This window comes from Sturnus vulgaris, chromosome 7 (assembly GCF_052056855.1).
Source record: "Sturnus vulgaris isolate bStuVul1 chromosome 7, bStuVul1.hap1, whole genome shotgun sequence".
NCBI classification, from domain to species: Eukaryota; Metazoa; Chordata; class Aves; order Passeriformes; family Sturnidae; genus Sturnus; species Sturnus vulgaris.
In genome coordinates, this window is record NC_142249.1 from 8,712,328 (window position 1) to 8,738,341 (window position 26,014).

Sequence of the window (26,014 nt, forward strand, 5' to 3'; positions counted from 1 at the left end):
CATTCTTTAGTCCTCTTATCATCTGTATATCAGACATGGAGTTTCCAACTTTCCAGGCTTTAATCTCCTCTGGTACCTTCTGGTTATTCCAACGCCCTTGAAAGGCCATAAATTTAAGATCCTAGATGCCCAATCTTCAACTCACTTTGGCTCTGCTCGTTGAAGCTTGTCAGGGTTAACCAGCTCAAGGTTTCGGTGGTTTAACGATCGAGGTAACATTAAGAGTCTGCGGAGAAACTTACAAAGTGGGCGGTGCTTAACCCATCAATTAATTACAACGAGTTCAGGAAAGTTGTATCATTTCCAACGCTACCAAGAGCTCAAGAGATGAGTAGTGTTGACTTAGAAGTGTTGTAGAGTGTGTTTAACCTAAGCACGCTGAACGCCCTCAGGCCGTTCACAAGAACCAACGTGGGCGGGCTGCAATAGACCCGAGGGCAATTACACACAAGGCTGCCATTGCACCTGCCACCAACACGCTGCAGACTTAATTACACACAAGGCTGCCACTGCACCTGTCACCACGACGCTGCAGAGCGCTCGGGCAGCCCACACTGCGGCTCAGAGCGCCGCCCGTGGCAGGGAGGAAGGCAAATCTCCCGGCCGGGGCTGTGGGCGCGGTGCGGCCGCGGCCGGAAGGCTCCGCCCGGCGCGGCCCCTTCCGCCCCGCCCGGCCCCTTCCGCCCCGCGCACCGCCATGGTGGGCAAGGCCCGGCGCCCGCGGCTGCACCGCGCCGCCCCCCGCGCCGCCCCCCGCGACCCGCCGCCGCTCCCCGGGCCTGCGCTCGGGCCGGGGCCCGGCCCCGCCGCCGGCGGATGGAGCGCGGCGGCCGGGAAGGTACCGGGGGCGGGACACGCGGGGCGGCGGGCGGGGGCTGCCGGCCGGCCGGCGGCAGGGAGTGACTTCTCCGCCTCCCCCCTGTGGAAAGGGCCGGCCCCGCACAGCCCCAGCGCCAGCGGAGCGCCTGCGGGTCTATGCTGGCTGCAGGGCCTGGGCGTGTGTGTCGGTGCTGGCCTGGCCGTGGCGGTGGTGGCTGACAGGAGGGCGCACGCTGGGTCCCTGTTGGCAGGGGAAGCGCTGTGGAACCCCCGGTGCTGCTGGGCAGCTCCTGCTGCAGTGGCAGTACCACTAGTCCGGGCCATGGCAGCACCGTGGTGGCCCCAGCCCGCCTAGGATGGTGACACAGTGACACGCACGTGTCCCAGCACTGCTGGTGCTCCTGGGGTCAGCGTGCCTGGGCTGCGTGTCCATGGGGTAACTTGAATACAGGAAGGGAGTCTTGCAGCGCCTCTCTTCAATTTTTAGGACAGACGGAGAGGAGCTGTTTATACAGAATTATTTCAAGTATTCTGTTTGCCTTAGCTGTGTTTTGGATACAGGGTTCAGGTGCCTCCCCTTAACCCCTTCACAGCAAGGACACAACCCCAGTAAATGTTTTTTTCCTTGTGCGGAGGCAGGACTTGCCTGTGCCAAACACAGTTGGGTTTATACCACGGTGTTGGTGATGGTAGAGACTGTTGGCTAAAGTAATAAAGTCTAATTAACCAGAGTAGCTGCTGCAGATCATAGGGAGGTGTTGCATGCTTAAAGTGTGATGCTGAAGATTTGGTTAGTTGTTAGTAGTTACTGAATCTGCTTAATGTCCGCTGATTTAGGCTTTAATCCCCTAATCTCCTCATTTGTTGCTTATCTGTGTTCTGTACCTGTAATAAATCTGTCTTTTCCTAAGGATGCTGTTCGCAGCTCTCCTGAGAGTGAATGCACTTGAGTGAGGTGAGGCTGAGTTGAGGCTGGAATCTTTTGGGAGCAGAACAGTCCAAAAACGAGACTTTGTAAAACTTCCTTCTGTGTGGAAGAGCTGGGGAGAAGGCAGGGGGAGCAGGACAGTATGGTGCCTTACATGCTCAAGAGAGACACCTGCTCACTACCACTGTTCCTATCTGAATGGTGCTGGGTTTGATTTTCTAATTTTTTTAAACAGGTGTTGCCTGGTGGTATATGTACTGATTCCTGCTTTATGTTTCTTTTGCATAAGGACTGGGACTTCTCATCTTCTGGTGTATTTTCTGGGCTGAAAATTGACCCTGATACCCTAGTAAAGAAGCTTGACTTGGATTCCAGAAGCATCATTTCCTCCAGAACAGGTTTGTTGTATTTTGAATGAGTTCTGCATTAAGTTGTGGGCAAAGACACTGGGGACTGTACTTGCAGTGGCTTTTCGTGGCTATCTCAGGAAGCTCAGGGAGCTACAATGCAAACATTACTTCCTGTGTTGGCTTTTAGAAGAGGTTTGTTTTTGTTTGGGCTTCTGCATGGATGTGCTTAGTGATCCCTGGATGGGGGACTAGCTTCAGGCTCTCTGTGGGATATCCTCATGCGGCCAAAGGCTGCCAGGGCTGAGCACAGCAGAACAGAGCCCAGGCTGTGACCTGATCTCTGGGATTGCTCTGTGGCTGCTTTCACCTCACCAGCAGCTACCCATTGATAAACTAATACTTTGTCAACAGGTTCTCATTGTGTACCAACAGTGCTTCTTTCACAGCAGCCTGACTGCAGCAAGTCTTCTCCTGCCCTTTGTTGTTTTGGGGTCCATGGCTTGAGAATTCCTGGGCAGGGGAATCTTAACTCATAGGAGCTATGGAAAGTGAGAGGGGAAAGAGAGAGGACATGATAGAGCCCTTTGATTTCCAGTCCCACAACAAGGAAATGCTCTCTTTGCTCGCTGTGAGACAGAGCTTTGTATTTGAGAGCAATTTGCCCTTCTAAATGTCTGCAAGGTCTCAAAAAATTTCTCTGAAACCTGAATCCCAGCCCTCCACAAACTATATGTAAATGTTTAAAAAATCCCTGAAGGAACAAGCTACCAGACAGAGCCTGGTGGCACAGCAGGCTGTCCTGATGCAGAAGATGCATGTGAATCCCAAATATCTTCTTTGCAAACTAAATTTTCTTTTCTTCATGTAGATAAATACTACAGTGACTTAGTTTTCCTGTGCAGGGCTATAAACAAATCCATCACACAAGGGAAAGTGATTGCCTGAGCAGTGGTGAGCTGCCCATCAGTGAAATTTGGGCACAGAGTGAGGAGGTGGGGAGGTTGTGTGAGGACACATTTGCCTGCTCTCTGCACAGAAACCTTGGTGAAACGCTGTTTTTGAAACACTGGGATCATTGTTGGTAATTCTCCTGGGAAAAGGACACGTATGTGTGCATGTGCACATGGCCATCTCTTTAATTAAACCAGACAGCATGTTGTTGGGGGCTGGCAGCCTGCAGTGCCAGCCTTTCATTGCCGGCTCCAGCTGCCCCTGTCTGGGTTATAAATAGAGCCGTGCTGCTGGTCCCCGTGCAGTGCTGATGATGCAGATGTGCAGGGCCTGGCTGCCTCTCTCCAGCCTGTGTGCTGGCTTCCTGCAGACAGCCCTGCTGACCCCACTGCTTTGTGCACTTTACAGATGATCTGCTGGAAATAACTGTTCATTTAGGGGCTCAAAACTGCAATCCAACGAGGCAAAAAGTGATTTGATCCTTGTTTTACATCTTCCCAAGCTGTTGTGCCCTTTCTTGTTGTTGCACTCTGGAGCCACGTAGAGGCTTTTTCATTATGGAAATCTGTTCATTTTTTTTGTTAATTCAGTGAACTGTAACCAGGCTGTGCATATAATGGCAGACACTGTAGAGTTAGGAAAGAGATTCTAGGCAAATGTGCTTTGTCTCCTGGCATCTCTGGTCAGCTCAGAGCCTGTTCTGCAAGAACTTCAACTTGACTCTAATCCTCCCTCTCACCTCTTCCTCCCTTTCCCCTTCAGCTTAGTGCACGGGGCAGGAGGGTAGGATTCTCCTACACGTTGCTATTTTAAGATTTAATAACGAGACAAAAGCATGCTTCCCTCCCACTTGCTTTTCAAGCTCTGAGAAGGTCAAGTTGGCAGACTGTAGGTGGGCTCAGTATCTCCTGTGCTTTTCACAGCTAGAGAAGATTTTTTTTTCCACCAAGGCTGCTGTGTGGCAGTTGTGAAAACAGGTATTTGTCCTATATGTGTGTATCTCACATTATCCAAGATTTATTCACATTTCCAAGATTGCTGGTATCTGTGTTTTGTGTTTAGATCTGGTCTTACACTGTGACTCGCTTCCAAATAAAACTTAGTCTGAGGAAGATCTTGGAATTGTATTAGATTTTGGAAGATGTCAGCTTGGAGCTCAACAGTAGTCAAAAAAGCCAATTGGATGTTGGGAGGTAGAAGGAAAACAGAATGCAGAGAGCATTGTTATGCTCTGTAAATAAACCCATGGTATAGGGAGCTCTTTGATGCTGTGTGTACCATCACAGAGGCTAACTAACAGCAGGGCATGGTTACTGCCATGGGATCAAAGGCTTCACCTGGAATGTGTCAGAGCCAAAGGGCTCCAGTCCTGTAGGAAGACAATCCACTGCTGTGCTGGGGCTTGAGGACTGTTGCCTATGGCTACCAACAAGAGAGGACACCTCTCTCTACAGTGTTTTCCTCAATTTGTAGGTGACCGGCTTTTGCTGCTCTTTTGGCTGTGGTGGTTTTGAGGGAGCAGGGAGAAACATGATGTGTAAATTGGAAAGTCCAGAGTCTCTAGCAGGGTTATTCCAGTTAACACGAGTGCTTGTGTGTGTGTTAGGGCTGAGAGGAGTGAGGCCCCTTTTTGTAGGAGGATGAACTGGTGGTGTTGGTTCTTGTTAGCTGAAGGTCTGGTTTTTCTGGGGATTTCTGAGGATTGTTGGTGCATCTGGTTGAGGCAGGGTGCCCTGTGGAAGTATCTGCTGCTGATGGTAGTGGTCTGTTGCTTCCTTTAGATGCAAGGCTGATTCAGTGTGCTTGTGATTAGTGTGAGGTACCAGCACAGGCTGTTCTGGCATCAGTAATCCTTGTGGCATGAGAAGGAGAGGGTGGAACTGTAATGAAAAATGTCACCAAAATGGAATTCATTGTAGGTGAGTCTTGCGTTATGTGATATAAAAAGCCAGTGGTCTAAAAAGGAAAGTATTTGACTATGGTAGCTGTAAGCTGTGTCGTGCTGTGAAGCAGACCTGCTGCAACTGCTTTCCCCTGCTCTGCTTTTTGTCTGTAATCATTAGCTCAGCTTAGCACCAGATTCCAGATGATTTCCACACGTGTGTAGGTGCCAAAAGCCAGTGCCATCCCTGAGACTGCTGGGGTTGAGTGCATGAGTTGCTCTGTGCTCAGTGATTGCTTCCTGTCAGGATAGTTTACTTAGGCACTGACGTAATGTAAACCAAAGGCTTTGCCGTAATCCAATGCACGCAAGGACCTCTGTGACTCCAGTGAGTGGATAAATCTCATTTGGGTGAGCCTCTGTAGCGTGGGAATTAAATGTTTCCTACCAAGTCAGAAATAATGGCCTGTCATATTGGGGTTGCTGCTGCTCATTTTTTGTTGTTTTCTTTAGCTTTCCTCTGTCAAAGTGTTTGCTCCTTGAAGCAAGGGCCCATTCAAGCTTGGCTCTGGCTGAGCAGTTGCTTATGAATGTCTTTTTTTGGAGTGGATGATGAACCAGTTGTGGAATGATGTGAACAACTGGATTGGTAGCTTCCTGATTTATTTTCAGCTACTCCCAGAAGGGAATGGTGACAGGCTGTGTTGTTGAGAAAACAAAAGTGCAACAACAGCAAGTTCATAATTGTATGCAAAACCTGATGCAAAATCATCCTGATTTCTGAGGTTGGATTTGACGTAAAAGAAGACTTTTTATTTTACAATGAGGGTGCTGAGGCCCTGGCACAAGATGCCCAGAGAAGCTGTGGCTGCCCCATCACTGGAAGTGTTCAGGGCCAGGTTGGATGGGGCTTGGAGCAACCTGGGATAATGACAGATGAAAGAGGGGGTTTAAGTAGATGGTCTCTGCAGGTGTTTTCCAGCTCAGGCCACTCTGTGGGTATGTGATTCTATACCAGGGTGTGAGGCATAGAGTGAGGTAGGTCGTGAGCCTGAGCAGGGGGTGTGCTCTGAACACCAGGACTGTCTTGCAGCACAGGAGGGGCACTGTCAGTGGCACACGGCCGTAGAGGAGGGAAATGAGCATCTGACAAAGAAGGAATTCCCTTGTCCTCCTGAAGAAATGTGGAGGGAGCTAGGAGTTGATAACATCACACTGAGCAGGTATTCACTGACAGCAGTGAATTTCTGGGGTCTGCAGGCTGTGTACAGCCTTGCTTTCCTCCTTTCTGAGGTTCTCTGTGAGTTCCTTTGCCGAGTCACTGATAGATCCCTTCTGGTTTGCACCTCAGCTTCTGCTCTAGAGTTCCTGGGAACTGTCACCTTTTCTGCTTCTGTTTGGGCTGTCTCTGTACCCGCTTGTCCAATTCTGTTCTCCTTTTGTAGCCTCCAAGAGGAGCAGAAAAGCTGTGGTTGGTTGGTGTTTTGGTCCTGCATTAGCTTCATACCATATGATTTGCTGTCCAGTTTTGGGATTTTTTTTTTAATGGATGTTGTACCAGAATGTTACAGGGTCCCTGTAAGACTTCTCCTCTGATAGCACTGCTGTTCCTGCAGTGTCTAGACTCGTGGTTGCCCCTGTAGTGGATCCACAACAGTGTGGAAAAATTGCAGCCATGATCAGGTCCCCATTACTCTTCAGGAGCTCTTGACAGGATACCAATATTTGTGTCCTATAGTTTATTCCTGTCTGTTGATCGAATTTCTGCATGTTTATTGCCTTTAAATATTAAGGTTCCTTCTCTTTTGTCCTCAGCCCTCATCACCTTTCCTCTGTTTTGATTTTATGTTTCTGTTTTTCCACTCTTCTGGTGTACTGGGGTGTTTAACAATTGAAGGATTAAAAAAATTTTAAAAAAACCCAGCTCTTTGTTTTAATGAATGCATCTGTTCTGAATATTGGTTTGAAACCTCTGCTGCTTTTTCTTTATGCATGCTTGGGGAATTTTGAAATCTGCTTGTGTTGGTCATTCTCATCTCTGGTGTGGAAAGCTGCTAGATCCTCACAATTCTGCTGCTGTTGCTTTTCTTCAGCTTTTCATTCTGTGCTGGCAGTTGTCAGGCCTGCCTTGTGTTTGTTTTGTGCAGAACGCCTTCCTCAAGCTGTTCCCCACAGTAGCACTGCTCAGATGGGAAGCTGTTCCCCACGTTCCCAGTAACACTGCTCAGATGGGAAGGGCTGTAAACGGTGCTCCACACACCGAGGATGGCAGGGAGTGGCTGCAGCACCTCCAACATGTTCGTGAAATCTCCCTGGGAAATGCCTGTGTGCTGTGCTAGACCCAAGTGGTGAGGTGTTCCTCCTCCATCTGTCTTCGTTATTAGCTGCCCAAGCTTTGGGCTGTGTGAATTTGGGGAGTGGTAAATGCTCTGCCTGAGGCTGTCAGTGATGCTCTTGCTGGTGTAGCACTGAAACCATTTTAATGCCTTTGAAAATATCTGGTGGGTGTGTGGGTGCTGCCCTGGAAGGAGCAGCTGTTTGAGTGGTGTTTGAGCTGGGAATTCTTGCTTTAGCTCTCTCCATCCTATACCTTCTACAATGTGTCTGTGTCCTTTGTGTCACCTGGACAGGTCCAGGATGTGTCCTAGGACTGAATGTGCAGGTCTCAGCTCAAAGGGGAAACTTCCCTTCATAAGCTGGTATTGCTTCTGGCATTGTGCATGAAAGTGTTTGAAACCTCCAGTGACAAAATTTGCCAGAAAGGAAAAGTTCCCAGGGAAGGGAAAATGCTCTGTAGAGATTAAACTCTAGGCCCAAGGTTGGTCACCCTGGTAGCTTGATAAAGTGACAGATGGCAGTTTACCTTATCTGGGTACATTGCTTTAGGTAGCAAATTACTGTACATTCCTTCTTCCTTGCTGTTTGGCTGAAATCTTATGTTTTTTTGACTGCATCATCGGGACATACTTTTATCTTGACAATGCCAGATCACCTTTTAAGGGCAGATTTGGTGTCTGAGAGTTTTGTAACAGGCTGCTAGAAAACGGCACTGTGTTTGAGAGGAGCTGAGATAGCGGTTTGTCGTCTGGGAAGCCTCTCCAGTGAGGTCAGATGATCTCAGTCTGCAGGACACATCAAACAGATTCTGTAGTTCCTAACAATTTGCCTCAAAAGCCAGAGGGTTTTTCTGTTCCTTTGGTCCAAAGGATTAAAGTGAGTGGGAGTCAGATTGGTCAGATTGACCAAGTTCTGTAGCAGTGGTGAACAGCTGTGGGGATGGGTTGAAATGGAGAACAGAGACTGCTGTGGTCTCTGGGGAACTGTGGAGTGGGGATCCTGCTGCAAACTGAAGACATGGGTGCCTTAAATAATAATTTTTAAAAGAAGGTTAAAAATCCGTGCTGCTTAATGTTGCTTTAACAATTTTGGTGCTGACTGTGAGAATAGCTGTGGGAAGCTCCACTTTAATTAAAGTAAATGCGATTAATTGAGAAGCAGTAAATGAGCGTCTGAAGCTTGCACTGTTTTCAGTGCTTTTACTTCCCTTCTGCAAACAGAGCATTTCCATGTTGTGAGTGCCTTCTGCCAGATCACAGGAATCAGTTGTGTTAATATTTATGGAACTAATTAACTTTTTTGTTTTCTTTCCCTCCCTCTAGCTGTGGCTAAGTCTCTGTTCTTAAAATTAACATTAAAAACCCAAAAGACTCCAATTAGCTCGTGGTTGAGCACTACGCAAATATTTTCCTGAGAGCCCAAACCTTCCAAAATGTTTTGCAGTCTGCTCCAAGGGAGGAGGCTGTCAGTGGGAAGAGCTTGAAATGAGTCCTAGGAGTTTGAAGGATGTGTCAGATCGCTCTAGTTTCTTATTATGGTTGGTTTCTTGGCTGTGCCTGCTGTGTAATGCTCAGCAGTAGCACTGGTGGAAGGTTGGTGCCTGCCCTGGAGCAGCCTTTCCGTGCTGCTGGCTGGATGGAAAGGAGGATATAGCTCAGAGAGAGATTGGAGACTTCTTTGGAGAAGCTCCTGAAGTGCTGTGCTTTTGCAAAGCCTTCTTCCAGACTTTGTAAAAGTTGGGTGCTCAGACATGAGCTTTTTAGGTCAAACATATCAGTGCCTTGTGCCACTGAAGGGCTTGCTGAGTTTGAGGCCAGGGTGACCCCTTGCCTTCCTGGCCAGGAGTGGTGGGGCATGGCAGTTGCATGTCATGCCATGTCTTTCTCTGTGTGATCACGATTCCTGGAGCTTTAAAAATATACTGATGTAGCCTGGTATTCTCCTGTGAAATGAATTTTAAATGGTTGGACGTCCTGACACAAAAATAGATCAGCGCTGCTTAGGAGAGTACTGAAGCTGTGGTGTTATAAAAGAGGGTTATGAACTGAAATCCTTGTCTTTGCTATACTAATGTTGAAGCTTTACCATAATTAAGTTATAAAATTATAAATTCTACAAAGAGAGCGGTGAAATGGCTCTGGACTGGTGCCAAAGGGGCCTCCCAGCACAAGTTCCAGTAATGCAAACCTCTCGTGGGGTGTGAGAGGGATGGCTCAACACTGCAGGAATTGAGAAACCAAATCTGAAGAGAATTGAGGAAGCACTTGTGGAAAGGGCATTTGTAAGCTCTGGAAGTCAGAGCCATTTCCTTGTCACGAGCTGTGGTATGATGTTGTGTCAAACTGTCAAATGTCTCTCTGAAATACCTGTCCTGGGAGTTTAATAGACATTGTATTTAGAAAATCAGTGGAGGCTGGTGAAGAGTGGATGGCATAAGAGGTTCCCTCTTCTGGGCTGCCCCTTCTGACTTGTCTTGATACCTTTCTGAGGTGCAGGAATCAGTGAGCCTTCTGCTAACCCCTCTGGGAAATGCCTATGCGAAAAACATTTTTTTTTTTCTTGTTTTTGTTTTTCCCAAACTTCTATGCTACATAAATCACATTTCTGACTTACCAAGAGATAAATCTCTGCCCTGCCAATGTGGGTCTTACTGACTTCCAGGCTGTGTTACAGGGAGATGTCAAAAGTTCACGTTCTGTCATTCAAACCTAGTGGAATCTCTAGTGTTATTCTACTCCATGCAAGTTATCCTTTATTCTGGTCTTTGTGAGCAATTTATGGACCAAGGTTGTCTTTATGCTTGGGTGGAAATCCATGTGTCAGCTGAAGATCTGTTTATCCCCTTCAGCATTTCAGAGTGGCACTACTGATGCTCAAATGTGGCATGACTGGTAATAACATCTAATTTGGGCTTAGTTTTTTAGTCAAGTGGCTTGTAGAAAGGGGTTTTTGTTTTTTGGTTTTTTTAATGAAGCTTTTAACACCATAAATCTCAATGTACATTGTCTGAGCTAAATGTGGGAAACACAGCTGTGCAAGGATTAAATGCAGAGGGCACCGGAATATTCTGGGTTGTTTGAAATGATAATTTGGACAGATTTATCAGAATTATCAATGTTGCAAATGCTCCATAAGGCAAACCACAGAAAATTCTGGAGAAAATCCTGCTGCATAAGAATAGGCTATCCAAGCAGTTCTTCACACAAGAAGGGACTGTGAGCTGGATGGTTTGTAGTGATAGTGATAACCAACTCTAATGAAATGTGGTGTTTTAGAGAGTCCCAAGCAGGAAATTTGAGGGAATATGGGGCATACAGACTTGTTTCCTGACCCACTAGTGCTGTGTTCTTGATTGCTTGGAGAACACACAGCGAATCAATAGATCTACTTAAAGAATTTTGGCTTCTGTGAATGTTGTGGATGTTCGTGCCTGGTGTGGCTGTGCATGTCCATACTCTGGGCTGATTTCTGTTGCATTTCCTAGCTCCATGGCTTTTAAACTTTGTTTTTGCTTGTGTCTATTTTCCTCTCCAAGGTTATTTGTAAATTCAGGTCACTGAGTGTTCTTATGTAACGGGAATGGGCTTCTTTAGCATGGAGAGGACATTTCCAGCTGCCTTGGGTACAGGCTGTGTCTATACACGCAGCAGTTACTTCACAATGTGGTTTGAGTTGAAATAACCAGGTGTGCCTGTTGACAGGGAGACATGGGAAAGCTTTTCTAGGCTGCAGTAATTCTGTTGTCAGAAATCACAATTTTAAGTTGCTTTGTTCAGCGATACTTGTGTATTTTGCTCTGCAGAGCCTCTGGCTATTGTTTTTTATTCATGTCAGTGTTTTGTGACTGCAGGGCTGGGCTTGAGTAGGGCTGGACTTAGGTTTGCTCCTTTGCAGCTGCAGGTGGGCATTTTGTTTTAGTGTCTGTACCTGAGTGGGTTTTTATTTATGGAAGTAGCATACAGATGTCTAGATAGTGTTTATATGGGGTTATTACTTCTTCATGTATTTTCTTCCTCCAAAATAGAGAGCATTGGCCTTTTTACCTGTATTGGGTATAAGTGGCAGTTTTGGTACAGAGCTGTCACATTCTGGGCACAGTCAGGCCAAAAAAGTTACAGTGCACCCAGTGCAGCCACAGCTGAGCCTCTCAGGCACAATGGTGCTGTATCTGGGAAAACATACGATTAAAAAGGAGTAGAAAAGAAGTGAGAGAGCCCTATGAAGACCAGGGACAGGAAAGGAGAGGTAGTCCAGTCACCAGGACCCCAGTGGGTAAGTGTGAGGAGGGGGGAATAGCAGAGAGTGACTGTAAAGCCATTCCCTGGCCCTGTGCACTGCTCAGGGGAGCTGGGAATGAAGTCAGAATGGAGTGGAGCTGAGAAGGGGGTGGGTGGGGGGAAGGTGTTTTGGTGTTTGCTTTTCATCATCTGATTCTATTTTAATTGGCAATGCATTACATTAATTTTCCCTGAGTCAAGTCTGTTTTGCCTGTGATAGTAATTGCTGAGTGATCTCCCTGTTGTTTACCTCAGCCAGCAAACTGCTCCATCTTATTTTTCTCCCCTGTTCTTTTGAGGAGGGAGGGAGCAGCTGGGTGGGTGTGTGGCTGCTGGCCAAGGTTAGCACACAGCATCACAGCTCAGTAAAGACTGAGATGAAACAGTACCAGGTAGAACTTTCTCTGTGGTGGTTCCTCTGCCTTCCTCACTGCATTTTTCAAGTGAATGTCTTCTGAGTATTGTGCAGATGCAGACACCCTTGCATGAGAGCTGAATTCCTTTGCTTTTCATTGAGACTCACAGGTGTTGAAGCAAGTCATTCTTCCACATGGCTGTGGTACCTGTGTACCTGTAACAACACTGTATCCTCAAGGTCAGAATTAGGAACTGCTCCCCTCTCTCTCTTCAGGCAAGGAAAGGGACCAGAACAGGGCACAGCCATACACTCCAGTCTGAAATCAGGGAAGTACAGAACAGATCCTGGGCCCATCTAGGTGTTTCTTTTTTGCTGTGTGGGATGTGCTGCTCCAGCTGTGTCTGCATTGCTGACAGTTTTGTAGCACAAGAGGATGTACCTGTGCCAGAGCAGAACAGATCTCTTTTGAGTGTTCTTTTTCAGATGTTAGATGTGCTCATTAGAGGGCAGCAGAATAACTCTTCCTTTTTCTAGGTCAGGTCTATATTTTTGAATATTTTTCATCTCTGCAGGGCATAGAACAAAATTTTCCAGTTCCTCCTTCAGTTTTTCCTGGTGCATTAAGTGTACAAAACAGCAGTGCTCATATGAAAACCTTAGCCTGTATAAAGAAATAAAGGAGTATTTATAGTAAAACTTGCTTCTTTGAAGCTTATGCAGGCTCATATGAGAGAGAGCTTCTCTAAGATTAAACCACAAATGGTCAGCACAGTATGTGGAAAAACAGCCAAAAGAATATTTCACAACTAACTTGCTTTTTTTCTCAGCTTAATTCTTATTTGACCTATATGTCCATATGCATCTATGGATTTGTTTGCTGCACTCCAGCTGCTGCTGCCACCTTTTTCTGCTTGAAGAAAATATTAAAGAACCAGCCTTGCTTCATCCAAAAGTAATCTTTAAATGAGATCTGATAGTACACCCCCCACCATCCTCTGGAATGTAAATACTATAAATAGTTATGGCACTGTCTTTAAAGGCTAAGTGAGGCTGGGATTCAGAGTCCAGCATCACAATACTTAAAATGCATTATTTATTATGTAACATTCATAGAAGGTGGCTGTAGTACTGACTTTGTAGCCAGTGTGTTTCTCAAAGAGCTGGGTACAAGTCTTGGCTAGGAGTGAACATCTCCCATGCACATCTTACTGGCAATGTTTTGCATGCTGTTGACTTTTGGAGAAGGTAAGCTGGTTCAAGGCAGCTGGAATAGCCAGAAATTTCTTGGGTTTTTTAGGTTTAGCAGCATCAGCCATTGGTTTCCAGCTGACTGATTTTGGAAAGTTCTCAGTGGAAGCAAAGCTTCATTAATTAATCTCTGCTCCTTGGCCTGACATGGTGGACCAGGTGGGAGGATTGGCAAGAGGAGACATGACACCTTTCTCTCTTACCCACAATGTGTTGTGTGTTTTGACATCCTGCAGGCTTCTTTATCTCCCTATCCTCTGCCCAAAGGTGCATGTGTCCACCCAAAGGGACAGGTCTCTCAGGAGTCTGTGAGTGCCTTGTGTTCCTCACATGCATGGAGGCTCCACCAAACCAACATGTACTTGGCTGCTGCTCTCTGCCCTGAATTATTTTTAGGGTGGCAGTATCCAAACCCACAAACTGCTGAAATGGAACAGCCTTCTTGATACTGTCAAATGTTGTTCCTGGCACAGTGGCTTGGATCAGTCCTGCCTCCTGGAGAAGTCCAGATTGTGCTTTGCAGTCCTGATTTGAGATCCACCATGTAGCTGGCATTTTGTCACATCATGCTGTGACACCTCAGCAAAGTCAGGACTAATGGGAAGCTCCTCATTAGGGAAGGAAAGCTGAACAATGCCATAAAAATGTGAACAATGGCTCATAGCTCTTGGCAGCTCTTGGACCATTAGGTAAAATTAATATCCTGTCAGCAGGGTAAAAAGATTGAACTTAGTCTTACACCAAGTGAGAAACATGATGAGTCTGTGGGCGTGTGGGTTTAAATCCATTGGACTGTGATCCATATTAGGAAATCAGCAGGCACAGTGCTCATGCCACAGCTTTCTTCATGCAGAGAAACACTCTTCCTGCCAGCATCTTGTGTGCAATGTGGGAAGGTTGCTGGCTTCCCTTATATAATGGAAGTCTCTCCTGGGAGCTTCCATGGTGTTTTGTTGGGGATACAGGTGTTCTCAGGAGGCGTTTTTTTTTTTGGGGTGTGGTGAGCCTAAGTGTTGCAGATAGTACTTGGTAAGGGGTGTGTAGCTTTTTTGTTCAGGGAGCACTTTGTTCACAGAAAGGATGCCAGCCAGCCCTTGTTGCCCTGTAAGCGTGGGGATACTGAATGAGAGGTGAGGGGATGGATGGGCAGTCTCAAGGTTTGCTGCTGCAAACCCAGACCTGAGAAGATCAAGGCAATGCCAGATGTCTGGCAGCTCTGAAAGTTGACAAGGAGTCTCAGAGAAGCACCTACTCAAGGTAGTTTGTTCTTTTGCCATCCCCTGTTATTTCTTTTAACATCATGGGTGTTCTCACCACAGCTCTGTGCTGGCAGCTGCTGATCTCTTCTCTGCATGGGCTGGATGAGGCTGGACCCATTTTTGCTAGTGCAGACAGTGTAAATGAGACTTTATTGTTTGCCGTTCTGCTGGCAGGGGAGAGCATGAAGTACAAAGTGGCAGAGCCCTGTCATTTTTTTTTTTTTTTTAATCTGGCTTGCTTTAAAATAGATTCTACCAGGAAAATGTCATTCCAAGATGGATAACTGATACTGACCTGCAGGGTTGAAATAAAGTAAAGGTGAAAAGGTGATGAGATGGAGGGGAAGAAACCCAACAAAACAGCTCTTACCTCTTCTGGAGGGGCCCAGACCTTGATTTTCCGTTTTAAAAAGATTTCTTCTGCATTTAAGTGAGCTAAATGGGTATATTGAAGTAGAGAGGCTTGCTCTAAGATCTTTTGAAAAATAAATCTTATGTGAGAATCACTGTGGTTCAGACAAAGAGCTCCACGATGGGGGCAAGCCTGGCTTTGTCAGGAGATGGAGAATGCTGTGGGAGGTGTGCAGTGAGGTGATGGTCACAGGGGTCTGCTGAGGGGCTTGGTAATGGCATGGGATGGTGTCCTGTGTCCCTGGAGCCAGAGGAGGAGCGGGAGGGGGTGTGGATGTGGGTCTGTCCGGGGGGAGGATGCTGTGTGAGTGTCTGTGTTGTGTAAGATGACAGAGCTGGTGATCCTGTTGGTGCCTCAGGGCTTTTGGGAGCTCTGAATTGTCAGCTGAAGCAGAAGAGCGGTTGAGACAGCACGAAAGCAGAAGCCACCAGAAGTGGCAGTGGCAGCTGGAAAAGATGGTGAAGCAGTGTTTGGAGCAGTTCCACTTACAGGGCATTCTGTGCTCCCTGGAGGAGGGAAGGAGACTTGACATGCTTGGGCACCACCTGGAATGGGTGTTTTCATGGGCTAGGCTTGTTGAATTGTTTAATCAACATCACCACCATGAGAAAAACCCCATCAAAACTGGTAATTCACTGTGTCATATTTGAATGCTAGAACTAGTAAGACCCTTTCAAGGTTAAAGTGCCATTATGATCACACAGAGGATTCATGCAGACACAGGATCACCTTGATCTGTCCTTTAGGGGGTTCTGCTTGGCAGCTTCAGTCTGGACCTTGTGGTGAAGCAGTTCTTGATGGTACTCAGATGTACAGTGCTGTGGTAAAAAAGCCATCTTGTTTCTGGTTTAGACATAAGCCTTTTGAGCAGGGAGGGCTCATGGGGGGTACCTGGTTTCAGCAGATGCTAGGCTGCAATAAATGATGAGAGTGGGCCTGAGTTCCCTCTCCACCCCAATCACAGACCAGAAGAGCAAGGATTTTATGTCTTGTACTTTTCCAGGTGGTTATTTTCCAGCTCTATTCTTCAAATACTTCCCAATTTTGAAATCTCTGTATATGCCCCTAAAAAGGGGAAGATGGGAAGTTTCTGCATTGCCAGTCCTGCGTGTCAGTTGTTGCCCGGCTGAGCTGGAGGCTGGAGATCAAACATACGCCTGTCACAAGCTATTTGGGAAGCTTTCCTGGCTATTCTCACCCTCCTTACTTTATGTTAGTGTTTTAGTCCTCTGTGTGTGCAGCAGTTTATAAAGCCACTTATGATGCAAGTGGTGTTTGAGCTGAGTAATCAAAATGTGACTGGATTGAGCTAATAATTCTTAAATTACGTAAATAATGAAAGTCTGCTGATGTTACACAGGCTGAGTCGTGGCGCTCTTTTCTGTGTCTAAATCTGAAATTACTTTGTATATATTGCTTTAAAAGACTATCAGGTAAAAGAAATGAGCATGATTACATTTAATATGTGGCTGCTCGGTGGTAGAAGAGGTGGCTGGACTTAATGTTTCCTCAGTGCTCCCAAAGTGCAGGTGTGTGGATTTCCTGGAGTGTAGGAGCTCTGACAGCTGCAGATGGTGGGATTAACTCCTTGACGTATGGTTGTGCAATAGATAGGGCAGCACGGGGAGGGGGACCACACTACACTAATCTGCCACACAGACTTAACAATCAAGGGCAAGCTCTGACAAGTGATTACTTTTTTCATTTCACTCTCGATGCATGGAGTGTTGTGAGTGGGGAAACTAACTCATGCCAAAGGGAGCCTGAGACCAGGCATGTTAAAGAATCCAAGGAGGAGTGCCAGGAGAGGAGAATTAATCAACAGTTAAAATAACACTGGAAATTTTACCATGGTCTTAAAGCTCTGAGTAAGGTACAGAGTAATTACTTCATGAAAAGAATTGACTGGAGCAGTCAGGAAGTGTCTCTAGAAACTCTTCTCCTGCTTTTCTTTCTGCTGGTGTGTAGGCATTGCCCAGGTCCTTGTGACTGTTAATGTGATGCCAGGTTCACTGAGTTTTCTTAGCACAGGGGCAGAAAAAGCACATGTGCCTCACCTCAAAGGATGTTTAGGAGCTCACAGCAGTGTCTGCAGTCAGTGCTGTCCTGCCTGAGCTTTTACATTTATCTGCAGATCAGGTTTTTGGCATTGATGCCAAAAGTGTGGAATAAAACAATGACTCAATTGATCAGAGCTCTTTTGCTTGGAAAAGATGACTGTGAGAAAAGAGGAGCTGATGAAGTTTAATTAAATAGGCTTGCCCCAGAGACTAAACTTGTTCCCAGTGTCTTCCACTAGGATAAGTGGGGAAAAAACAACTAGAAGATGCTGGGTTCAAGGTGGGCAAAGATCCTTCAGTAAAATGGCAGCCAAGGTGCAGGACCCCTTGCACATAGTTGTTCTGAATTTCTGGTACCCACATGGATTCAAAGCAGATCCTCCAAAATAAAAATGCATTGGAGGTACTGCATGCAGAGACTCTCCATAGGCCTTACACCAAGCTGTGGTTAGGCCTGGTATGTTCTTAGCTCAGTGGTGCTATTTGCTGGTGGTCAAGCTGGACACCAGGGCTCCAGTTCAAGTCCTCAAAGCTCCTTCTGTTCATGCTTTGTGAGATGTTGGTGTGTAGCCTCTGCCTGTGGCTGGCCAGACAAGGTGAAAGGCCAGGGGGGCTGCCATGGGTGCTTCCTGTAGGTGTTCCCTCCAGACCAGTTTCAGTGGCTTTTTTTTGTCTCCTGAAGCTACAGCTGGAGATGGGGCAGAGGGGCTGCCAATGGTACAGCTAAGCAGTGCTAAAGTGGAATTTTTTGTTCCTGCCCTGATCCCAGTCCCAAATATGTTCATGCAGTCACTCTGCCCCTTTACTATTTTAGCATAAAGTTGTCAGTACAGTATTTCTATATTTAAAAACTGGAATGAAAGTGTTAAGAATCTGACCTTTTGCATGCTTATAATACAATTCTGTGACAGACCTGCTGGAACTGGCTGATTAAAATACTTATGGGGTACAAGTTAAGCTTTGGGCTTTTTTGTCTATTCTGCCAGTAACGTTTTTGTAACTGCCAGAAAATTGGTCTGTCTTCCCTGTCTGTTTTACAGTCATTAGTCTGCACTTACTTTCTTCTTTCCTGTGCTTCCTGCTGTCCTTCAGATCCATCATGGAATTAATTGATGGGGACAAAAGAACAGGAAAAGAAATTTGTCCACTGTGCATGGAAGGAATTTGCTGGCAATGCTATCTCAGGTTAAGTCCAGAATTGTAGCGTGCCTTTCTGTAAGATACCAGGCATCTGCTCTGTGTTTCTTGCTTCAAAATAGGATATGCAGGCTTTGTCTGGAAAATAAGGCCTATGGCCAAGACTAGAAATGCTGGCTACTTAACAGTAGGGAGGAGAGGAGAGATTACGGTTCAATAAGCAAACAGGGCAGGAAAATGGTAAGCAATAGAAATGCTGACTCTGCTGCCCTCAGAAAAGGGTAACTTGAGCCCAAGTGGTTGGGAAGTCACTGTTTGGAGGCCAGGAAAGAGCTGCTGTTTGGAAAGCAGGGGCAGGGATCTGTTAGAAAGGTCAGGGACTGATTGGATTAACTAGGGCAGCACTGAAAGCTCATCAAAAAGAAAGTAAGGTGAGGCAAGGCTTTTTTTAACTTCTCATTGTTCTTGCCCAGGATCAGGCACTGGGAACTCCTTAGAAGAGGCTGGAACTTTGTCTCTGCCCCTTTGTCCCAGCAAAGGGTGTGTCTGTGCTCCTAGCCTTGGCCTTCTAGGTCTCTGCACACTGCAGAGTCTTGGGTCGTGTGCCCTTCTCCCAAGCCTTCCTTCTCACCTCATGCCCGTTCATAAAGCAGGCCAGAGCATCCTGTTTTTTTCTTCTAATTCTGTTTTCTTCTGTTTGCTTGCTTATGCTGCAATTCAAGCTGTTCATTATTTAAAAAATTCCCACGTGCACATCTGAAGGGAAGTTTCTGTCATGTTTGTGTCTATAATTTAGAGGCACATACCCTGTTCTGGGTATGTGCTCAGAGCAGAGTGGCTGAGGGAGTAGCACTGGTTTTATGTGTATCCTGTGCCTGGGACCACTTGGGAATCTGCTGTTTGCAAACACAAAACATGGCACTTGTAGGACCATGGTGTTCAGGGTACAGAGATGTGTGTCTCCAAATGTTATGCATATCTGCTATGTTTTTTTTATTTTTCCTGAGGTCCCTATGGGGGAAAGTCTAGTGTCCAGACATCTCTGCCTGATTTTTTTCATGTCAGGAGCTCTCCAGGAGCCAGTTGAGGCACTTTCTTACCTGTTACATATGTCTGAAAGCTGCTGCATCCTTGGTGGGCTTGCACAGCCTCTTACCACCAGCTTCCTGATAGTCTTGAGCTGATAGTTTTTTGTTGTGTAGTCTTGGTGGGCTAATCTTTTACCAAGATCTCCCTTCTGGGTTTTGAGGCAGAGATGCTGACATCCCAGTCAGTACCCCTAAAGAGTGAGTAGGAAAGTAAGAGAGGACTGTAGACATGGTGGAAAGTTCATTCCTGGTACAGTTATGGGACCTTAGGAGGAGAGGGGTGGCACTCGTGCCACGGCAGGCTGAACTATACAGCTGGAACTCAATCTGTGAGGAAGAAAAGAAAAAGATGCTGTAGCAGTGCTCACTGTAACTGTTGAACAGACAGATGTGGGAGACACAGAATTCACTCCAAAAACTTTTATTTCAAAATGTGCATCCAGATTTCTCTGTAGGAGTCCTCTGCCACCTGGTCTCCTCCTTTACCTTCTGTATAACAACAGAGGCTCTTCTGAGTCCTGTGTCTAAGTGTGGCAGGGAAATAAAAAAATCAAAACTGTGGTGTTGTGCCGAGTCCTGCCTCTGCTCATCTGCCTTCTCCCATGCCACATATTGCCTTTTATCCAGTGGAGCTGTGGCCTCTGCATTTTGGCTGGTTGTTCTTCTAATTAGGTCCTTGGAAAGATGCAGAACCCAGCTAAGAAATCTGTAGCTAGAAGTACTAAAAGGGAAGGTGAAATAAGGGAGGAAGGAAGATTTTTCAGGCTGTTGATGAGCTGGTGTTAGAGCAGGTCAAAACCTGCTGCTTGATGTTGACCCCTGAGCTGTTTCTGAAGATGATTCTGTTTTATGCTGACAGGCTGAAATCAAGGTGGGAATTGGTGATGGAATGTTTAATCAGGGAATGTGTTTCTTCCTTCTGATGTTCAGACACGTATTTCTCTATGGTCCCTGTGTGTGGGAGAACTGTTTGCAAGGTGAGTGTTGGGGTGGGTCAACCAATGATTTTCATGTTTCTCTTGTTTCTCATGACTTGGTTAGTGCCATCACTGCTGAATCTCTTACTGTGACAAGATCATCCCCACCCGCCCACAAGGCTTGGCACAGGAGCTGGTGTGCTGTGTCAGAACAAAAAGAGTATCCAAACTGGGCACTCCCATCTTTTGGCAGCAGCCAGCAGGGTAAACCTTGGGAGTATAACAGCACTTTCCTCAAAATGCCTTAAAACACCCCCTGCCTAATAACAATTACAAAAAACAAACTAGTGAACTGCACAAGTGGAAAGCTGTGGGTACCACCAGTACCAAATTCATTGAGTGCCACTGTTCCTCCAGCCATGGGAGGTTCTGCAGACATTCCCTTTGTCCTTGCTTTTGAACCTGTCCTGAGGACTTGGGAGTGCTTGTGTGCTCATTCATGTCAGACTGGAATAGGAGCAGCAGTTGGCCTAGAGATATGTTGCTCCTGATGAATTTGAACTTCTGTCTAAAATAGATTATGGCTACTTTAGACTTTGGGGCTGAAGTCTGAAAGATCAGTCCAGCTGTCTCACAGAGCTCCCTGTGCTTCTGACTGTGCATCTCCCTTGGTTTGGCTAAATAAAGAAGCAGGAAGCTGATGCTGGTGCAGAGGAGTTGGGTTTGTGTGCAGGACCTGGGGGAGGCAGGGTGGAAGGACCAACAACAAATGCCTGGATAAGCTAAGCCAAGGCTAAGCTCTCATTTACCAGCACCCTGAGCTGCTGTGGAGTCTACTGGCTGTTGTCTGTGTGCCAAGTTTCCAAATGTCATGTGTTGATACTGCCCCTGGTATTGATACTGCTTCACATTCCATGTCGATCTTTCCAGGGGAAACAGCCCTGGCTCTGTGTCATTAACATAGAAGTCGATTACAGTTGATTATTTTTTTTTTTCTTTAGTTCCATTAGAGCCAAGTAATCCAATATTGTATTCAGTATTCCCTGGAGCAAGTCAGCACTTTGCAGACCTCTTCCCTGCTCCCCAGAGCACCCCCAAGCATCTGCCAGCATCAATGCAGAATTGGAGAGTGTGTCTGCAATCCCTTTAGCAGTAGGTGGGGCATACAGAGACCTTGGAGTGGTATTCTGGAGATGTTGCCTGTACAGACATGTGGTGGAACAGGCTGCCAGTTTGCCAGGAAAGCTGATTTACTGAACAAAGAGTTTATTAAATTAAATTGAGGCTCCTTCCCTGATGTGTGGCCCAGCCAAGGGTGAGGGCTGCCTACCTTAGGTATGACTGAATACACTCAGGAGTTTTGACTGTTGGCTGACATGTTTTTTTAGAATATGTGTTTTGGTGAAATCCCAGCTTGATTGTAGATGCTAAAGCACTATTTCTGGTTGATGGAACTTTTTTTGAGGAGGTGGAGGGGAAGCAGAGGTGTGACTTTTCAGCTTCCTTGTCCTTGAGCTATGCAGCTCTCTGAAAAATGATGTCAGAGTGGTCTTTCCTACTGATAGAGTTATCCTCTCTGCTGCCTGAGATAGCTGCTTGCCAGTGTAAAAAGGATGCATTTAGGGCCATCCAGCAAATCCCTTTCCTTGGGTCTGGATTGCATTACACCCTTTAGATGCTAATTTAGCAAATCTCCCAAGAAGAATCAGGGAAATTGATAGCTGGGAAGAATACTTGTGTGGATCTTCAGAGGTTTTTCTAGGATTTCTCATGGTTTTGCACTTGTATTTCTGGACACTTGTGAAGAAGGAAAGGCTTCAGGAATAAATTTCAGGCAGTCTTTTATTACTTTGGGCAAGTCCAAGTCCATATTGCTGTTGGAATAATTGTTGCCATGGGAGATGGAGGGGTGCAGATACCAGGCTAGGATGTTAGTTTTGGGTCAGCTGTCATGTTTAAAAAGTCACAGGTTCAGATTTCTCTGGAAAGCACTGATTGGCATAAGCACTATTGCTTCTCAAATAGAAGTTGCTGGAGTGAAGTATTGAACTAGACAGTGAGGAAGTAATGGTAGGGGGGAATTCTCTCCTCTCCTTTCCCAGCTCTTTTCTGCTTTCTGCTGTGCCCCTGAATGCTTATTCCTTCTCAACTGATGGAAGGAGAGAATCTGTCCAATCTGTGCCTTGTGTGCCCTGTGGAGAAGAGAGGGTTTAGTGAGTAGGTGCTTCAGGTCACCAGGCTAGGAACAGAAATGATCCTCCTGATAACTCTTCTCCCTGTCTGCCCAGATGGACTTTCTGTGGCCTTTGGTTTTGCTGTGGCAGCTCCACACCTTTCTGTTGGAGGACAAACCTCACTGGACACTTAATGGTGTCCTGTGGGTGCCCAGCTTCCTTTAATGTCCTTGTTTCTACCCCTTCCCTTGCTGTTCCCACTTCTCCCCTTTTGTTCTCTGCAAGAGCTTCATCCTTCTGCTCCTGTCATTTGAAACTATGATTGCAGCCAGTTTTGACAGTCTTCTCTTGACCTTCATGGCTCAATTCTTCCTCCTTCACTGTGGAGACATTTGTGATGTGATCTTTTTTCTCCTCTCTGTGCTGCTGAAGCTCCTGTATGTAACTCCCACTTAGTGCTGATCTTGTGATGGGTTTGTTTTTACCCTGGAGTTACATATCTGCAGAGTCTACTCAATGCAGTTTCTGGCAGGCATTGTTTCCTGGAAATATAATTAAGTATTGATCACTGGGCATTCAGCAGTCCAACGAGTTAATATATTAATTATGTGTAAGAGTATTTCATTCCAGTAATGTTTGTTATCTACTGGCTGCCATCGTGTGTGTGTTGAGGGGAAGGGTGTAGATGGACCTTGCAGTGGTGTTTGCTTTCTCTTTTGCCTTTTAATGGTTATGAGTCTCTTGCCCAGTGGTGGTCTGGGCATTGCTGTTTTGCTGGTGCTGCTTTTCTTGCCTGTTTCTGCTCGTTTTTCTCCACTGGTCATAAATTTTCAGAAGCCTTAGACTACCTCAGTGGTTACTTCTGTTGGAAGCCAGGCTGGAGTAATCCCAGTCAACATCTTGCTTCCTGGGAAATGGCAGTGCCTCCCTTACTCAGATTATCTGTCAGTGATTGACCTGATTTAGGAGCTGAGTAGCTACTGGCAGGAAGATTTGTCTCTCTGCAAGGCTTTCACATCACAGAGACTGCAAAAAAATCTACCTTGTCCTTCTTGCTCCCTGGTGGTCTTCACTGCTCTGACTCCCACCCCTCCCTTACACCTACAGAGGGGATCCATTATGGATACGTGGCTTAATGTGGGAAAAAATGTTTCTCTGCTGCAAAGTCTTGCTACCATTTCACATTGGATTCTGTCCATTAAAATTCTTTGAAAACCTCTGGCCAAAGGCAGCTTTTAATAGGACCTGTGTGATTAACCTGAAACAATCCCTGCCAGCTTCCCCATGTGCCAAAACATCACATATCTTGACCTCAGTGTGTGTGGTGGGAGATTCTCCCTGTGTCCAGAGAAGGGTGGTGGGGCTGGTGAGGGGTCTGGAGCAAAAGCCTGATGAGGAGCAGCTGGGGGAGCTGAGCCTGGAGAAAAGGAGGTTCAGGGGAGACCTTCTCACTCTCTACAACTCCCTGAAAGCAGGGTGCAGCCAGCTGAGGCTTGGGGTCTGCTCCCAGGGAACAAGGGACCAGAGGAAATGGCCTCATGTTGCAGCAGGGGAGGTTTGGATGGGATACTGAGGAAAAGTCCCTCACTGAAAGGGTGATCAGACATTGGAAGGTGCTGCCCAGGGCAGTGGTAGAGTCACATCCCTAGAAGTGTTCAGAAGGCATCTGTGGTGTTTAGGGACATGGCCCCATGGTGGGACCTGCCTTGGTAGGTTGGTGATTGGATTTGATGATCTTAGAGGTCTTTTCCTGATATCCAACCTAAATTTCCCCTGACTCAGCTCCCTGCCCTTTCCTCAAGTCCCATCACTGATCATGAGAGTGATGAGATCAGTGTCTGTCCCTCTGCTTGCCCTTGGGAGCATGTTGAAGACCACAGTGAAGTCTCTCCTCAGTCTTGCCAGGCTGAGCAAGGTGACCTGAGCCGCCACTCATAAGGCTTCTCCTCCAGACCCTTTCCCATCCTTGTGGTCTCCCTTTGGAAACTCTCTATCAGCTTGATGTCTTTTTATTGGTATTGTGGTGCCCAAAACTGCACACAGAACTCGAGGTGAGGCCACAACAGTGCCAAGCAGAGTGGGACAATCCCTTCCTTTGACCAGCTGGCAATGCTGTTTTATTTTGTTTTATTAGTTTCTCTTCTTTCCTGACACTTGCAATCAAGTGAAGTGTGCGCTGTCTTTGCTTAGCAGGATGGAAGGGCTGGGCCCTGGGATTCCTGCCTCTTGTTTTCCATCTCAATCTGAGGAAAGGTCTGCCTGTAGCTCTTGCTACATCCCTGCCTTGTCAGATGATGAAGGGAGTGGTTCCTGTGGGCACTTGATTCACCAAGTTGCACACTGAACACGGTCTGGTTGCCTGTCCTTCCTCATTTCGGTTAAAGAAATGATTCCAGATGATACAATCTGTCTGAATCCCTCCATGTCCTGTTTTTCCCAGGAAGATGGCTTTGAATGCTAATCCTGAGTTAAAAAAAAAAAAAAAAAAAAGGAAAACTCGATACTTCTACAAACAAACAAACAAATAAATCCATGAAATGTATTGTGTGTGGGAGTTGGGGGGAAGGTGGGGCTCTGCATATAACAGATAGAACAGATTCTGATATTTGCTGCAACCCCTGAGAAACAGCAAACAACTCCACAACTCGTTCTAGGTGATGTCTCATACCTCCTCCTGTGTGCAGCTGGTCTGCTGCCAGTGCTGCAGTGGTACCTGACAGTGACATATTTATCTGTCTGCCTTGGAAGTCTGTCCCTCTGTCCTGTGAACATCTTTAAATCTGTGTTTTGTTTCCCTCTCTTCTCTATTTTTGTCTGCTCTCTCACCTTTCCCCAGCACCCCATCAGGCCACTGCTTTGGCTTTGAGGGGAAATGCAGCATAAAATGCTGCCTGAGGCAGCCGTGGTTGGAATTAGATGATCTTTAAGGGCCCTTCCAACACAAAGCATTCTGTGATAAAATGCAGTGTCTCAACTGAATCCATCCATTGGGAATGTAATAAGTCCAGCTGAGCAGAGCTGCCTCCCCTCAGGTGCTGAAAGAGCATATATGAAGGCATAGGTGAAAGAAATGCCAGGTGCCAAAAACAGTACAAGAGGGGTTATAGGAACCAGTGGCTGGAGATAGAAAACTTCCCTAGGGAATGCCAATTTAATTGTCTACTGGCTAATATGCAGTTAAAAGACAAGGAAATTAAGCTAGACCCTTGTTGCTCTTTGCATAAATTAGAAGCACTGGATAAAATACAATAGTGTAACAGTTTCAGATCTAGATCTTTCACTATGTAATACTGCAGAGATACTGAACTACTGATTTTTACAGCTTCTCAAAAGACAGGATAGTCAAAGGTAATCTTATTAGCAGGAAAGGATATTTTGGGGAAAATCTCTCTTTTCAAATGCAGGCCTGCAAGGCATTGTCAAAAAGCATAGCAATGTTTCAGTATTCTGCCTCCTTTAGTAAACCCTAAGGAGAGAATTTACTCATTGGTAAACATGAATTACTCCTGGTCTCAGAATAAATCTCATTCCAGAGTTTCATTGCTGTTCAAGCTTTTCTAGAAATGGTGTTCTGTTCTTCTCACTGCCCTTTATTTAAACTGCAACATCTACACAAATAACTATGGTGCATGTGTCTCTGTTGCTAAAATAGAAATTTTTATCCTATGTGAGAGGACTCTTGCCAGCTGTCCAAATTGTGCTGCAGACTCACTGGAGTCTGCTTTTGTGGTCCACTTTGATCAGATAAAGCAAGTTGTTTAGGACTATGTCTATATGTGTTTGAATATTTCCATGGATGGAGACCTGAGGGCTCCCT

At 46.2% G+C, this 26,014-nt stretch overlaps 1 protein-coding gene across 3 annotated transcripts in view; it reads left to right on the forward strand.

The window, feature by feature from the left end:
- The first annotated feature begins 684 nt into the window (after positions 1 to 684).
- SLX9 (SLX9 ribosome biogenesis factor) overlaps positions 685 to 26,014 on the forward strand; it is a 39,190-nt gene continuing 13,860 nt past the window's right edge. For 2 of the 3 annotated variants that reach the window (XM_014891710.2, XM_088167742.1), the window contains exons 1-2: positions 685 to 838; positions 2,037 to 2,145. In XM_014891710.2, coding sequence (XP_014747196.2) covers positions 698 to 838; positions 2,037 to 2,145 — 250 coding nt within the window. In that variant the 5' untranslated portion in view covers positions 685 to 697. Of the gene's footprint in view, positions 839 to 1,744; positions 1,775 to 2,036; positions 2,146 to 26,014 lie in introns of those variants that run through there. The other variant, XM_088167743.1, reaches the window with a different exon arrangement.